This window comes from Pelodiscus sinensis, chromosome 1 (assembly GCF_049634645.1).
Source record: "Pelodiscus sinensis isolate JC-2024 chromosome 1, ASM4963464v1, whole genome shotgun sequence".
NCBI classification, from domain to species: domain Eukaryota; kingdom Metazoa; phylum Chordata; order Testudines; family Trionychidae; genus Pelodiscus; species Pelodiscus sinensis.
This window is the reverse complement of record NC_134711.1, coordinates 319,841,341-319,857,428: the sequence shown is the minus strand read 5'-3', so window position 1 is coordinate 319,857,428 and position 16,088 is coordinate 319,841,341. Positions and strand designations below refer to the sequence as shown.

Sequence of the window (16,088 nt, the reverse complement as noted above, 5' to 3'; positions counted from 1 at the left end):
TTTGGAGCTGTTCTTGGAGCAGCTAATCCTGGAATGAAAAAGGTAAGAAGCAATTATTGATTTAGTCTTAAGTAGCACACAGGATCTGATCAGTAAGGCGAATACAGCTGAGCTGCTCTGTAGTAATAACCACAACATAATTAAACATATCATACTTGTAGGAAGGAAAATCCCAAAGAAACCGCAGCATTTATCTTCCAAAAGGGGAACTACACAAAAATGAGGAGGATTTTAAAATAGAAATTAAAAGGAACAATAAAATGCCTGCAAACTGCAGGGAAACTTTTTAAAAGAGACTCAGACTATCTGTATCCCAAATATATCATAAGCAAGAAGCCTGCTAAACAACCAGTGGGGCCATGGATGATTAATATGCTAAAGGAGCACTCCTGGGCAATAAGGCAATTGTGGATAAACTAAATGAATTCTTTGTATCAGTCTTCATGTCTAAGGATATGAGGAAGATTCCCAAACCTGAGCCATTCTTTTTAGGTGACAAATCTGACAAAACTGTCCCAGATTGAATTACTGGGCAAACTGGTTGAAACTATAGTAAAAAGCGGAATTCTGAACATGATAGGGATGTAATAGTGTAGTCGATTGACGGATAAGCAAAAGCTTATCAGTTAACGCTATAAACTACACACTTTCCCCCCTCTCTGCCCCACCATTACATATTTTAACAGGCTGGCCAGCAGCCTGGCTCAGTTCCAGCTTGCGCTGGGTCTGGGACTTACCCCTGCTATGGCTTTGCATTTAAAGTGTGTGTATTAAGGACCAGGCGAGCAGGCAGCCTGTCTCAGTTCCAGCTTGCGCTGAGCCCAGGAGCTCAGACACCCACCCCTCAGGCAGGGGCTGTTGCTGGTTTTTAAACTGGCTTCCTTTGCGTTAGACTCCTGATAACAATTTTTCAGAAGAGTTTTAAAGCTAGATGACCTCTTTGCAGTTGAAGCTCCCATACCACTCTCCTGTGAGTTATTGGTGGCACTGTCTTCATCTAATTGGGATGCTTATATTCTGCCTTCCGAAGTTCCCTCTGGAATTTTTCACTTCCTATTGTATAGTATTGTTGGGCTCTGTTCAACATTTCCTTATTCACAGCAGAATTTTAGTGGCATTTTGGGGGAGATTAGAACAATTCCTGTAAAATTATTGCCCTCCGCCCATGTGAATGATGCATTGTAAACCTCAATCATTCATTCGGAGTATTCCTTTCAGTGACTTTACACTGGTACCAGGCCTCTGAAATGAGAAAAGAGGAGAAGCCAGCACAGCTGGTCACTTAAGAACAGAATTGGATTAATTATTTTTAAAAGTTGAGCCAGTGGTTAAGCTTCAAACATCAAGGTTTGGAAAAATTCACTGAGACCTGTCTTAATATATTGAGCTCTCTTATATAGCACTGTTTATCCACAGATCTTGGAGTACTTTACAGAGGAGGGGCAACGTCATTACTCCCATAAACCAAGATGAAAAGGAGAGATTTTTGGCTGAAAGTCAGACACAGTTGTGGGCAGAGCATGGAATCAACCGCAGTTCTCCCCACACTCGGTCTAGCACTTGGCAAGGCTCTCTCTCAAATCGCCACCCCAGAGAATAATGGAAATGTGTTTTCCCCCATCAATATTGCCTGTGTCAAGAGAGTGAATGGGCTTTTAAGCTGCACAAGACATGGGGGGATAAAATTGCAAAGAACAAGTCCAGCAAAGAGAAAAACAAGCCCCGTCTTCTAAATTCTTCCCTTTGATGTAACCCCTTGCTCTCACTAAGCTTGGTGGGTGCATCACAGACAGAGTTTGGTCCAAAAAGTGCATTGCAGTTGATGAAAAGCAAAAAGAACTTCTCTTTAAAATGCTCTTCCCTTTATTAAGTCTCTCAGACTGACCCATTCTTCAGTGTGTACTGCTGTATAAGTGGCTGGCTGTGCACCATCAAACCCCCTTTGTATGGTATGTGTCGGGACTGTGTGTGATTCATACCATCTGAATTCTGTTTGGACTAAATCGGAGTCTTTCAGAATTGATTTCAGTCTGGGAGCCAGAGCAGACCTTTCATTCTTGCTGAAAGGCAGTGATCTCCAGGGCACGTTTCTCTGGAGCCCCTGGGGGCTTAGTGGCACTTTAAGGATGAATGGGGATGTCATTTCCATTTGCTGTTGTGGTCCATCAGTGCCAGCAGCATCAGTCTCTGTGGTAAATGAGGCTCCTTGCTGACAGACTTGCTCACTCATGCTCTTACGGAGTCTCTTCATCCACCAATTCCTGGTATTCGTAATTCCAAGTCCAAAATGCAGCTTCAGTTCAGCTGCACAGAAGCAATGCTAAAAATATTTCCAGAGTTGCTATTTTAGCAGGTACTTTAGGCCTGCCGGCCTTGCTGCCAAGCATGTAAAGAAGGGATTTTTGTGGTGCAACTCTGTTCTTTTGCAATTGTACATGTGCAGTTTTCCATTTCAAACTATATTTCCTGTGTGAGTTGCTAGAGAAATAACGAGGAGTCCTGAGGCACCTTAAAGTCTACACTGCGGGCTTAAGTTCGAGTTAAGATATACAACTTCAGCTATGTTAATTACATAGCTAAATTCAAAGACCTTAACTCGACTGTTGGCGTGGTTTACACAGCAAGAAGTTGAAGGAAGAACACTCTTCCTTTGACTTCCCTTAGGGTATGTCTACACTACCCTCCTAGTTCGAACTAGCGGGGTAATGTAGGCATACCGCACTTGCAAATGAAGCCCGGGATTTGAATTTCCCGGGCTTCATTTGCATAAGCGGGGAGCCGCCATTTTTAAATCCCCGCTGCTTCGAACCCCGTGCAGCGCGGCTACACGGGGCTCGAACTAGGTAGTTCGGACTAGGGTGCCTATTCCGAACTACCGGTACACCTCATTTCACGAGGAGTAACGGTAGTTCGGAATAGGAACCTAGTCCAAACTACCTAGTTCGAGCCCCGTGTAGCCGCGCTGCACGGGGTTCGAAGCAGCGGGGATCTAAAAATGGCGGCTCCCCGCTTATGCAAATGAAGCCCGGGAAATTCAAATCCCGGGCTTCATTTGCAAGTGCGGTATGCCTACATTACCCTCCTAGTTCGAACTAGGAGGGTAGTGTAGACATACCCTTACTCCTCATGAAATGAGGGTTACAGAAGTCAGAGTAAGAAGCTCATTATTTTGGAATTATTTTGAAATAATGGGCTTCCCGTGTAGACGCGCACGCTGTCCACATGAGTTATTTTGAAATAAGCATCCAGTGTAGACTTAGCCTAACATATTTATATGAGCTGATCCTTTCCTGGGTAAAATCCAATTAATCAGATAGGGTATGTCTACACTACAGCGCTAATTCGAACTAACTAGTTAATTCGAATTAGTTAATTCGAACTAAGCTAATTCGAATTAGCACATCCAGACTTAAAAACTAGTTCAAATTAGCGTTTTTCTAATTTGAACTAGCATGAACCAAGGTTAAGGATGGCCGGAAGCAGTGTCGGCAGAGCATCAGAGTAGGACTTAGAGCATGGAGCTGCTGTCTCAGGCTAGCCGAGGGCTGTGCTTAAAGGGACCCGACTCCCACCCCGGACAGACAGTTCTCAGGGGTTCCCCGCTTGCAAAGCAGTCCTGGCTTGGAGTGCCCTGAGTGCCCACACTCGGCACATCACAGCACTCAGCCATCAGCCCGGCTGCACTTGCCGCAGGCTGCCATCCGGGGGGGGGTCAATCGGGGGGCTGCAGGAGAGCTTCCACCCCGAGGAGCCTGCAGAGCCACCCCAGTCCTCCCCATTGGGGACTCGTACCCCATTCCTCCCTCACCTCCTTCCACTTACCCCTCCCTAGCCCCCCTTCCTGATGTACAAAATAAAGGACAGGTGTGTTCAAAAATAGAAACTCTCTTTATTTAACAAAACTCGGAGAGACTGGGAAAAGGAGGTGGGAGAGGGGAAGAGAGAGGGTGGGAGAGGGGAGGGCAATTAAAATGATCAGGGGTTTGGAACAGGTCCCATATGAAGAGAGGCTAAAGAGACTGGGACTTCTCAGCTTAGAAAAGAGGAGACTGAGGGGGGATATAATAGAGGTCTATAAAAGCACGAGTGGTGTGGAGAGGGTGCATAAAGAAAAGTTCTTCATTAGTTCGCATAATAGAAGGACTAGAGGACACCAAATGAAATGAATGGGTAGCAGGCTTCAAACTAATAACAGAAAGTTCTTCTTCACAAAGCAAATAGTCAACCTGTGGAACTCCTTGCTGCAGGAGGCTGTGAAGGCTAGAACTAGAACAGACTTTAAAGAGAAGTGAGATAAAATCATCGAGGTTGGGTCCATGGAGTGCTATTAGCCAGGGGGTAGAAATGGTGTCCCTGGCTTCTGTGGAAGGCTGGAGATGGATGGCACAAGACAAATGGCTTGGTCATTGTTTCGGTCCATCCCCTCCAGGGTCCCTATGGTTGGCCGCTGTCGGCAGACAGGCTATTGGGCTAGATGGACCTTTGGTCTGACCCAGTACGGCCATTCTAAGCTCAGGGCTCAGGGTCGGGGGTCTCACTGGACCACCTTGATTTTCATGCACACCTGCTCCTGGGTGGCCAGGCTGGCAGCTATCGTGCCCTAGATGGCCACTTTCCTGTGCCTAGTGCGGACGTCGTGGATGAGGTCCACAATGTCCGCATTAGACCAGGCGGGCGCCCGCCTCTTGCGGACGTGGATGAGGGGATGGATTGCACTCTCAGCAAGTTTGCAGATGACACTAACCTAGGGGGAGAGTGACTTGAGGGCAGAGATAGGGTCCAGAGTGACTTAGACAAATTGGAGGATTGGGCCACAAGAAATCTGATGAGGTTCAACAAGGACAAGTTCAGAGTTACAAGCTGGGGACCAACCAGTTAAGTAGTAGTTCTGCAGAAAAGGACCTGGGGGTTACAGTGGATGAGAAGCTGGATATGAGTCAACAGTGTGCCCTTGTAGCCAAGAAGGCTAATGGCATATTAGGATGCATTAAGAGGAGCATTGCCAGCAGATCCAGAGATGTCATTATTCCCCTTTATTCGGCTTTGGTGAGGCCACATCTGGAGTATTGTGTCCAGTTGTGGGCCCCCCACTACAAAAAGGATGTGGACGCATTGGAGAGGGTCCAGCGGAGGGCAACCAAAATGATTAGGGGGTTGGAGCATATGACTTATGAGGAGAAGCTGAGGGAGTTGGGTCTGTTTAGTCTGCAGAAGAGAAGAGTGAGGGGGGATTTGATAGCAGCCTTCAACTTCCTGAAGGGAGGTTCCAAAGACGATGGAGAGAGGCTGTTCTCAGTGGTGACAGATGGCAGAACAAGGAGCAATGGTCTCAAGTTACAGTGGGAGAGGTCCAGGTTGGATATTAGGAAAAACTATTTCACTAGGAGGGTAGTGAAGCACTGGAATGGGTTACTTGGGGAAGTAGTGGAGTCTCCATCCCTAGAGGTGTTTAGTCTCGGCTTGACAAAGCCCTGGCTGGGTTGATTAAGTTGGTTTTGGTCCTGCCTAGAGCAGGGGGCTGGACTTGATGACCTTCTGAGGTCTCTTCCAGCTCTATGATTCTATGAGTTGCAATGCCAGGTGGGACACACACACACCCAACGCCTGTTGAAATTAACCAGTTGGGTGCCTAACTCCCATGTACGCCTTTGAAACCTGCCCCCCCCCCCCCCCCCCCGCACACCCAAGAGATGATCCAGTGTTTGAAAATACCTTGATGAGCACTGCACTGAACAGATATGAAGTCTGTGTGATGCGTATTTGGTGAGCTCATCAACAAAGCACATCTAGTGTTTGTGTCAAAAATACCTTCCCAATGAGCTGAGGGCTTCTAATGGATGGCTTCCTATAGCAAAACTGTCAATACAAGGCAAATGGTGAGATTTCATGGATGACTGCACAGGTTTTGAGCCGAATGAGCTCAGTTTTGTGCATCGCTGCAGAACAGATGTATTCGCTCTTCCATGCCCCTTTTCCAGCAGTGCTCAGCATTTAGGAGTTGTGGGGAGATTTCAGTTCAGTGGTGTGTTGCAAATGCTGTCACTCATAGCGACCATGCATTAAAACATTTTGTTTCTCTTTTCAGAAATAACCCTAACTTTGAAAGCTAGTATTTTTATTCCACTTGAGAGAGAGTTGTTCAGAAAACAACTTCCATCCATCCCATGGAAAAGTCTGATATTTCAATGTTTTGTTTTTCACACTGTCTAATTTTTCTTTTGGAACAAAAAATTCCAAAAAACCTTACATCTGGGAACATTGTGATAAAAATGGGGTATTTTTCAATCAAAACATTTATTTTTGAAATGTTTAAGTTTTGGAAATAGGGATTCAAAATTAAATGTTTTGTTTTGAATTTTCCTGTTTTAAAAAAAAATCAGAAAATATAGTGAGTCAACTTTTACCCACACAAAAAAATTACTGCTGACAAAATTTTATATTTAGTCCAGAATTTTCAATTACATTTTTTTGGCCTGCTCTAATGAGAGGTTATGTGTCTGTGATGTTCATTTTAATATAGTTAGTTTAGTTAATGGCAATATATTCAAACATTTGAATACTGATTGATTGCAATGTCATTGTTTCAGTTAATAAATGTTAACTCCATCAGAAATATTGTTAGATAACTTAGTATATAAAACTTAGTTTTATGATGCACCTTTTACAGTATAAACTGCAGTATAATCAGCCACACTGAGACAAACAAGAATATATGCTATTACATACAGGAGTTAGAATGAACATTGCTGAAAGAATTAAGGAGTCATAAATTTCAAGGCCAGAAGGGATCATTGTAATTGTCTGGCCTGTATAAGAGAGGCCATAGAACTCCCCCAAAATAATTCCCAGTTAGAAAAGCATTCAATTCATAAATTGTCATTAATAGGGAATCCCCCACGACCCTTGGTAAATTGTACAGTGGTTAATTACCCTCACTGATAAAAACGTGTGCCTGATTTGCAGTCTGAATTGGTCTAGCTTCAACTTGCAACCATGGGATCAGTTTGACTTTTTCTGCTAGTCTGAAGAGCACATTTCTAAACACTTGTACCCCATGTACGTACTTACAGGCTTATTCATCTCCCCCCTTAACCTTCTCCTTGTTAAGCAAAATAGATTGAGCTACTAATATTAGCATTTATAAAGTCCCAATAACCTTTTCAAATCTTGTATTTCAGTGCACTGCAAAATTGGGGATTTAGCAAGGTGATTGGGCTCGGCAAAGGGAAACCTTTTGCTTCATTGGCGATGGTTATTTGCTGGACTGTGTGAGCAGAACTTTGATAATTGTGTCTTCCACTTGCATGCACTCTGAACAACCCTATGCCATTTTCCAATCACCTTATTAGTTAAATCTATATACCCTGCACTTAGCAAAACCCTCATGCCCCTGTGCAGCAAAGTACTTGAAGCTCATGGGTCTACTTGCATTCTTGGGGCAGAATGTTGGCTGGTATTAATGGTCATACTGGAGCTGTGTTCATTTATACCAGCTGTGGCTCTGCCACTGACATGTAAAAACATGCGTAGGTGTATACACCTTCTGGGTGCGGTGTATTGTCTCATCTAGTGGCACCCAGACAACTTACAGTGAGAATAAGGCATCTGCTCTACGGCCTTAGCTAATAGTCAGCTGGTTTTAACTCATTTTCTAAACTCCAGAGGTCCCGGGTTCTATTCCACCTGTCAGTGTTACATGGGCATTGCTGCTTGCAGCATTGTAATACCAAACTGGTTTAGGAGCCAAAATCATTTTGAAAAGGGATTTAGTTACTGTGGAGCCAACATCCTGTGGACACTTGGTGGGATTTGAGTTTCTAAGTGATTAACTCCCTTTTGAAAATGAGCTTTAGGCTCCTAAATCAGTTAGGCATTGCAGCACTGAGCCCAGCCTCACTTAGGCCCAGCTTTTGAATGGATTGAAATGTTTAACTGAAATAAGACCTTGCTCCTGAGTGGACATTGTGTCCTGGCCAAGTATCAAACCTGAGCTGTACTTGCCGTAGTGAGATGTTCAAATCAAAGTCTGGGTGGAGAATTCCTTGAGTGTAATTTTTTGAATGCCCCATACACTCAGAAATCATCAAAGATAGTTTGATCTCTTCAGAGAGAGACGAGTTATGGAAACTTTCAGCCCAAAAGGTGAGTGTTGAGAATACTGCAAGGGTGCAAAGAGGGTTAGAAGGGATGATGCTTTTCAGGTCTTTCCTGGCAATATGGCAGTGGCTAAAAACTCAGGGTTCCTTGGAGATACAAACATACAAGAATCCAAAATCCTGCTTGCTTAGGTCTATCTCCGGAGCACATATCTGTATCATGAGGTTTGTGATGTTTCTATATATGTTTATACCCTGTGTTTGGCATGGTCTCTAAATTTGTCCAAACTGCAAGGTAAAGTATGCTTGTCTTTTTGTCTTCCAGCCTCCAGAGGAGTACAATCTAATTTGGATCACAGCGGATCTCATTTCATTTACCATCATTGTAGGAGTTTTTATATTCCAGAAGTAAGTAACATTATTACAGATCAACTCTCATGTATTTAGGGTGTGAGCATGTTCTTCTCAAGGGTGTGGAGGTAAAAGGGAGGTGCAGTGTTCTCCAGAGCCCTTGCTTATAAGGACATGGATAATCACCCCCCCGTTCCAAACAATTTGCTTATTCCCACCCTCTCCCCTTCAGTGATAAGCAGCTGAATGAAGCTGCTGCATGGGACATCAAGGTTGCAAAGAATGAAGACTTCTGAAAAGTGGGGCTGGTTTAAACTTGGTATGGTTCTTGCTGTGGCACTAAAAAATGTGTGTGGGCGAGATCTGTCAATGCTTAGGAGAAACAGGCACCACAAGGAGAGCGCTTAAAATACTTCAAAGTAACTGTGAGGAATTCTCAGCAGCTCCAGAGATTCTGACATCATAGACTTCAATGGGAATAAGTTAGAATGTGAAGAAAGCTCTGTTAGTTGGGGTGTTTTTAAATTTAAGTTGAGAAGAAGAAAAGCATGAAATTGTCCTAGCTTCGCTGATCGCCCTAATGGCTTTACAGTTCAGAGGTAGCTTGATGTGTGGAGGAAAGTCCCTCTCACCCTTCTCTAATGGACAGAGGGAGCAATAATTTCTAGCTAGTAGCTAAGTATCAGAGGGGTAGCCGTGTTAGTCTGAATCTGCAAAAGCGACGAGGAGTCCTGTGGCACCTTATAGACTAACTGAAGTGTAGGAGCATAAGCTTTCGTGGACAAAGACCCACTTCGTCAGATGCATGTAGTGGAAATTTCCAGAGGCAGGAATAAATATGCAGGCCAGGATCAGGCTGGAGATGATGAGGTGATCCAATCAAGGAGGATGAGGCCCACTTCTAGCAGCTGATCTGGAGGTGTGAATTCCAAGGGAACAGAAGCTGCTTTTGTAGTTAGCAAGCCATTCACAGTCTTTGTTTAATCCAGAGTTGATTGTGTCAAACTTAAAGATGAACTGTAGCTCAGCAGTTTCTCTTTGAAGTCTGGTCCTGAAGTTTTTTTGCTGCAGGATGGCTACTTTTAGATCTGCAATTGTGTGTCCAGGAAGATTGAAGTGTTCCCCTACAGGTTTTTGTATGTTGCCATTCCTAATATCAGATTTGTGTCCATTGATTCTTTTACGTAGGGACTGTCCTGTTTGGCCGATGTATATAGCAGTGGGGCATTGTTGGCACATGATGGCATATATTATGTTGGTGGATGTGCAGGAGAATGTACCAGTGACAGTATGGCTGATCTGGTTAGGTCCTGTGATGGTGTTGCTGGTGTAAATATGTGGGCAGAGTTGGCACCGAGATTTGTTGCAAGGATTGGTTCCTGAGTTCGAGTTCGAGTTATTATGGTGCGGTGTGTAGTTGCTGGTGAGAATATGCTTTAGGTTGGCGGGTTGTCTGTGGGCAAGGACCGGCCTACCTCCCAAGGCCTGTGAAAGCGAGGGATCATTGTCCAGGATGGGTTGAAGATCACTAATGATGCGTTGGAGAGGTTTTAGCTGGGGACTGTAGGTGATGGCCAGTGGTGTTCTGTTGGTTTCTTTCTTGGGCTTGTCCCGTAGCAGGAGGCTTCTGGGTACACGTCTGGCTCTCTCAATCTGTCTCCTCACTTCCTCGTGTGGGTATCGCAGTTTACAGAATGCTTGTTGAAGATCTTAACAAGATCCTGCTACGGGACAAGCCCAAGAAAGAAACCAACAGAACACCACTGGCCATCACCTACAGTCCCCAGCTAAAACCTCTCCAACGCATCATTAGTGATCTTCAACCCATCCTGGACAATGATCCCTCGCTTTCACAGGCCTTGGGAGGTAGGCCGGTCCTTGCCCACAGACAACCCGCCAACCTAAAGCATATTCTCACCAGCAACTACACACCGCACCATAATAACTCGAACTCAGGAACCAATCCTTGCAACAAACCTCGGTGCCAACTCTGCCCACATATTTAAACCAGCAACACCATCACAGGACCTAACCAGATCAGCCATACTGTCACTGGTACATTCTCCTGCACATCCACCAACGTAATATATGCCATCATGTGCCAACAATGCCCCACTGCTATATACATCGGCCAAACAGGACAGTCCCTACGTAAAAGAATCAATGGACACAAATCTGATATTAGGAATGGCAACATACAAAAACCTGTAGGGGAACACTTCAATCTTCCTGGACACACAATTGCAGATCTAAAAGTAGCCATCCTGCAGCAAAAAAACTTCAGGACCAGACTTCAAAGAGAAACTGCTGAGCTACAGTTCATCTTTAAGTTTGACACAATCAACTCTGGATTAAACAAAGACTGTGAATGGCTTGCTAACTACAAAAGCAGCTTCTGTTCCCTTGGAATTCACACCTCCAGATCAGCTGCTAGAAGTGGGCCTCATCCTCCTTGATTGGATCACCTCATCATCTCCAGCCTGATCCTGGCCTGCATATTTATTCCTGCCTCTGGAAATTTCCACTACATGCATCTGACGAAGTGGGTCTTTGCCCACGAAAGCTTATGCTCCTACACTTCAGTTAGTCTATAAGGTGCCACAGGACTCCTCGTCGCTTTAGCTAGTAGCTAGTACTGGGACCTTCACCAAAGGCTGCATTTGGTTCCTTGGTTTGTATGAGGAGTAAATACCTTTTAGCACGGAAACAAATGCAGAACACAATCTAGATTGCCCCGCTTGTTTATAGGCTGAAGATCTAATTGTTTGGCAAGTTGCACATAGTTCAGAGTTAACCGAGGTCATAATGGCAAGTTAGGAGAATCTCTAACATGTTTTTAGGATTTGGTCACAAGTATCAGCCACCTTCTCTTTTGTTTAGCCTGGGGCAAACCCTGGCACACCCCCCCGAAACTTCCTAAGAGGAACTTTTTATCACCAATTATGACAATATGACTGGGCTGTCCTGCAAAACCTGGAGTCTGAAATAGGAATGCTCCGAGGACAGGAAAACAGCCGTGTTTGCCTAAAGAAATGTGTCATTTTAGAACTCCACCTTCTCCTTTTCAGAATTTCTCTTTGTAACCTTCTGTTTGGCACGTATAAACCACCCCAGCGTGTGCACTGAATGGGCTGAAATTTCCACTCTGATTATTACCACAAACATCCTGGTATTAGGCACAGCAGTTGCCTGTGAAACATCCGCTTCAGTTTCACGAGCTAGTGATTTTGACGCCGCGTTGCCCTGACAAAGTTGCTTTGGGGCTAATTCCCAGTGCAGATAATTATTTTGCTATTTTTGTAATGTGTTACAGTAGAGTGTCTGCAGCTGTTGAGAGCCCCACTTACACGCCGTACTCCATTCTAGAGACTAAAGCGGTTGGGCTGCATCTGATAGCGACGATTTAAAGGGCCCATGCTTCTGACCCTTGGAACCGTCGGGCCTCAGGGCAACTGCCCCCTTTGGCTTCCTGTCAGCAGGCCTGCAGCAGGCACACTCCCAGTTCACCTCAGTACTACCCACTTTCCCTAGGCAGAATTCCAGTCCCTTGTATTTACCCTGAAGCTCACAATGTGTCCTGAGCCTGTAAGTGCAATTAACCAGAGATGTATAGCTCGCAGGGTCAGTCAGTTCCAGGTGAGCATGAAATCCTGCCCTCGCCAGCACTGGTTTCCTTCCAAAGCACCTTTGTCCACTTAAAAACTACAACCACCAAGAAAAAAAATCAGTGCTACCAATTCCATTTGTGGTATCTGTAGCCAAGGGCTTGCCTTTGCAAGCGTGGAACTGGGAACCTACACTGCTGCCGCCTGGGTTTAGCACGCAGAGGGGGCCATTCCCATGCCTCGTGCCCTTCTCTACGGCAGAAGTGTTGGTGCTGAGGAATTCAGACCCCGTGCTCAGCTGAGGCGTTCTCTCTCTCCGCTCCAGTGGTTCAGCTCCTGCGAGACAGGCTTAAGAGTCTGAGCCTTGTGAATTCTTTGCAAGTCTTGCTGGGCAAATCAGACTTTCTTCCTATGCCCCAACGATAAGGTGGTGGGTTTGAATGGAGCCACACCGTGCCCATTCTACCTCCTTTTCCCCCCGCAGTGAATGGCTTTTTGCATTCTGTAGCAGGGCTAATAACTACTGTACCGCTTCAGCCCCACTGACGAGATGTTGCGTCTCTGTGGTCTCTTGAGAGGGGAACTACCGAATGTGATGACTTTCTAACCAATCTTTTTTGCCTTCTTGCCTGGTTTATTTTTTTTACTGCTCTGACTGTTGTGCATGTTCCTCCTCTTTCTCTGCTGCATTCTGGCATCTCACAGCTATCACATGATCAGGTAATTCTGGTGCTTTCCTCCTCCTCCCCATCCCACCTTCCTCTTTCTTCCTGCTAGGGCTTCACTGCAGACTGGGATCCTAGCCCTGGTCTACACTAGAGAGTTATTTCAAAATAACCCCCCTTATTTTGAAATTATAAGCGGAGCGCCCATACCAACAAGCCCGTTATTTCAAAATAATAGGTTGGTTATTTCGAAATCTGTACTCCGGCTTTCCTTGGGGAATAAGCTTAATCAAAATAGTTAATTTCAGGAGTTTTTATTTCGAATGTACTTATTTTGAAATAATTTCCTAGTGTAGACATGCCCTCTATACAGAGCACCCCCTGAGCAGTAACTTATTCAGTAGTTACTAAAACTAGGCAGCTTCCCATGCCATGTCTAACTGTCCTTTCTAGAGACACTTCGGTCTTGTATACATGGGCAGGCTACTATGCTGAAACTTTCTCGCTCAGGGGAGTGAAAAATCACCCCCCGAGTGCTGCAAGTTTCAGCGTAGTAACTTACTAGTGTAGACTAGCTCCCAGCCCTGGGGGCTACACCCCTCATCAAGGTGGTTTTCCTAAAGTGCTGGGAGAGCTCTCTCCAAATGCTGGCGCCGCAACCACACTGTTGCATGAAAGCGCTGCCACGGCAGCGCTTTAACGTTGCAAGTGTCGACAAAGCCTTTGACATTCTACAAACCACTTCCCTTTGCGGGAATTTTATTCTGAGCACTATTTAATTAGGTAACCTTCGGGAAACTGTGATGCTCGGCAAGTAAAAATATCCTGCGGCAGGAGCACTCAAAAGGTAGGATTTCTTTTGTAGCCCAATCCGCTCTACTTTAGTCCTTTCCAAGTTAAAACATTTGGCTTCAGTACTGTCTTTTTCACTTCTCATGATTGTCTTGGCCCAATAAGATAGTACCAGGGCTGGGCAGACGGTTTAAAAGATTTGGATGTCAGCTACTGCACTAATCTGAACACAGAGACTACGTCTACACAGCTTCCCACTTCCACACAAGCCTATGCAAATGAAGCACAGATTAGCATATTGTTCTGCTTCATTTGCATAATTAATTAGGAGCCATTTTTATGCCAGAGGTTTTTGCACAAGAGCTCTTCTTCCTCAGTTTTTCAGGAAGCTGTGTAAACATAGCCAGAATCTCTCAAGATTCTCCTCTCACTTCTACCACTGTAGGCCAGGAGTAAATCCACCTAAGTCAGTGGCATTTTGCCAGTTTAGGTTGAAGGAGGCTCAAAATCTTATGACACTGGACTTCAGGCTCCCCGAAATACTATTATTTCACTGGCTGTTTCAGTGGCTTCTGTTCTGTTAGGGACAATTTGAAATCTGTCCTCTCTCTGCAGTAAAGTCTCCACCACTTTTATTTCTATGTTTGACCCAAACTCTTTATGTGTGTAACCTTCTCCATACATTTAGCTCTGACCAATGACATTGCATTACTGGTAAATGTCCCAGTCTATGTCTCTCTCCTTTATTTCCCCTCCCTTGAATTTGAATGTTTGCCATTTGTAAGTATTGCCTGCTAGAAGGTATGTGACGACTTACACAGTTGTCTGCAGTCTGCAGAATGCCTGGATTTTGTTATATGAAGTTCCCTGCATTGATGCCTTTAAAAATGGTACTTTGCGAGCAAAAAAGCTCACAATTAACAGTATTGGAATGTTACAGCTGTGGAGAAAATTCTTCCCGAGTACATAGTCTCGGTTCACATCGATGTCATTGCAAAATGTTTCTATGGCTCTTTATAGCCAAGAGAATCAGATTAGACATGTTAAATGTTCACTGGATTAAAAACAAACAAACTGAATTCTGGATTCCAGACCTGTATAAAAGGTTGAAACCTGCTTATATAGCATTTCATCTGGGATCGAGACTTTCAGGACCCTAACCCAAACCAATATGGTATTTTCAATTCAGTCTAAAAGCAAAATACATGTCCCCTGTTTTATTTAAAATAAAAGTCTTGGCTTTGTAGGAATAATGATATTTAACATTAGGGTTCGGTTTTGTTTCCAGCTGTCCTTTGTACACTGCATTTTCCACTCATTTATTCAAGCCATAATTTGAGTTAGGGCCTAACTGAATTTATGGCTCGTTCTTTTCATTATTCTGAAAATCTGGGTGTTGATGGGAATATAGTGGATGGCACTAAGAGTTCACTGTTTGCAATCAGTTACTGCACAGTGAGTTCATTGCCCTACGCTTAGATTAGGAAGTGACGGTGCTATCCTGACACATTCCAGCTGCTTCACAACAGCCACTCTGTGCTTCACAGTTGCATACTCTTTGCGGATGGTTGGCCCTGTTGTGCATTTCTCATCCAGGCAAGACTCGGATCACAGGGATCACTGTGATCAATGGGAGTCTTGCCCAGGTAAGAATTGTTACCTTAGTAATTTGCCTCCACCTCCCAAAAGCCAGGGGGAAATAGCAACCCCTCCAACAGTCACTAGATTGCAGCTATTCAGACCCACGAAACAATGCGTTCCTAAGCTGAGGGCTGCACACAGAACATCCTGTCAGCAGTTCACCTTTCTTTACAACGAGCAGGCTCTAATTCCTGTGATTGCACTGAGCACAACTTTGTCCTGCTGAGTAGCATAAGAGAGAAGGTCTGTTTTACCTGCCGCTCCCATTCAATCACTTCTGTCCTTTCAGCTGTAAGTAACACTGAACCAAACCTCAGTCACAGCCTAAAATTTCTAAAAGTTCTGCTGCGCTTTTCCTTTAGGGACGAGGGACCCTGCCTAGCCCTAGAACTGATGCTGAAAGTTGCAAGTACCAAAGAAGTGTATAGGACAGAACTTCACAGCAGACCATTTCATTATGGGCCATGCCTGTAGACAGGCTGGTCCTGCAAGACGCTGAGTAGATGCAATTCAGTAGATGCTGATTTCAGTGGGAGATGAGGAACCTCTGCCCTTCATTGATTGGGCACTGATGGCATAAACCCTTTTCTTCTATGTCAGTGAACCGTTCGCCTCAGGAACATCCTCTGAGAGCACTCAGCATGGGTGGTAGGCAAAGGTAAGGCTGGGGGAGGCAAGCTCCCAGCCCCTCCCCTTCTACCCAGATCCTGCCCCCCCCCCCCATGGGAGCCAGCACATCCCCCCTCCTCCGTGGGGTTGCATGCAGCCTGAGCCTTCCCAGCCCTAGAGCACAGGGAGAGTGAGCATTTGGGGGCAGCAACACTCCAGGCATTCTGGGGGCAGAGTGTGGGCGGGGCCAAGCTGAAGATTTGGGAAGGCAGTACCTCCTCCTGCCTGTGATACCCGCCCCTCTTGGCTCCCAGGAGGATGTTCATGTA

General features: G+C 45.1%; 1 protein-coding gene across 7 annotated transcripts in view; it reads left to right on the top strand.

The window, feature by feature from the left end:
• Positions 1–16,088, top strand: part of GDPD5 (glycerophosphodiester phosphodiesterase domain containing 5) — a 347,114-nt gene that overhangs the window by 321,729 nt on the left and 9,297 nt on the right. For all 7 annotated transcript variants that reach the window (XM_075919543.1, XM_075919542.1, XM_075919541.1 and 4 more), the window contains one exon: positions 8,422–8,504. In XM_075919543.1, coding sequence (XP_075775658.1) covers positions 8,422–8,504 — 83 coding nt within the window. The remainder of the gene's footprint in view (positions 1–8,421; positions 8,505–16,088) is intronic.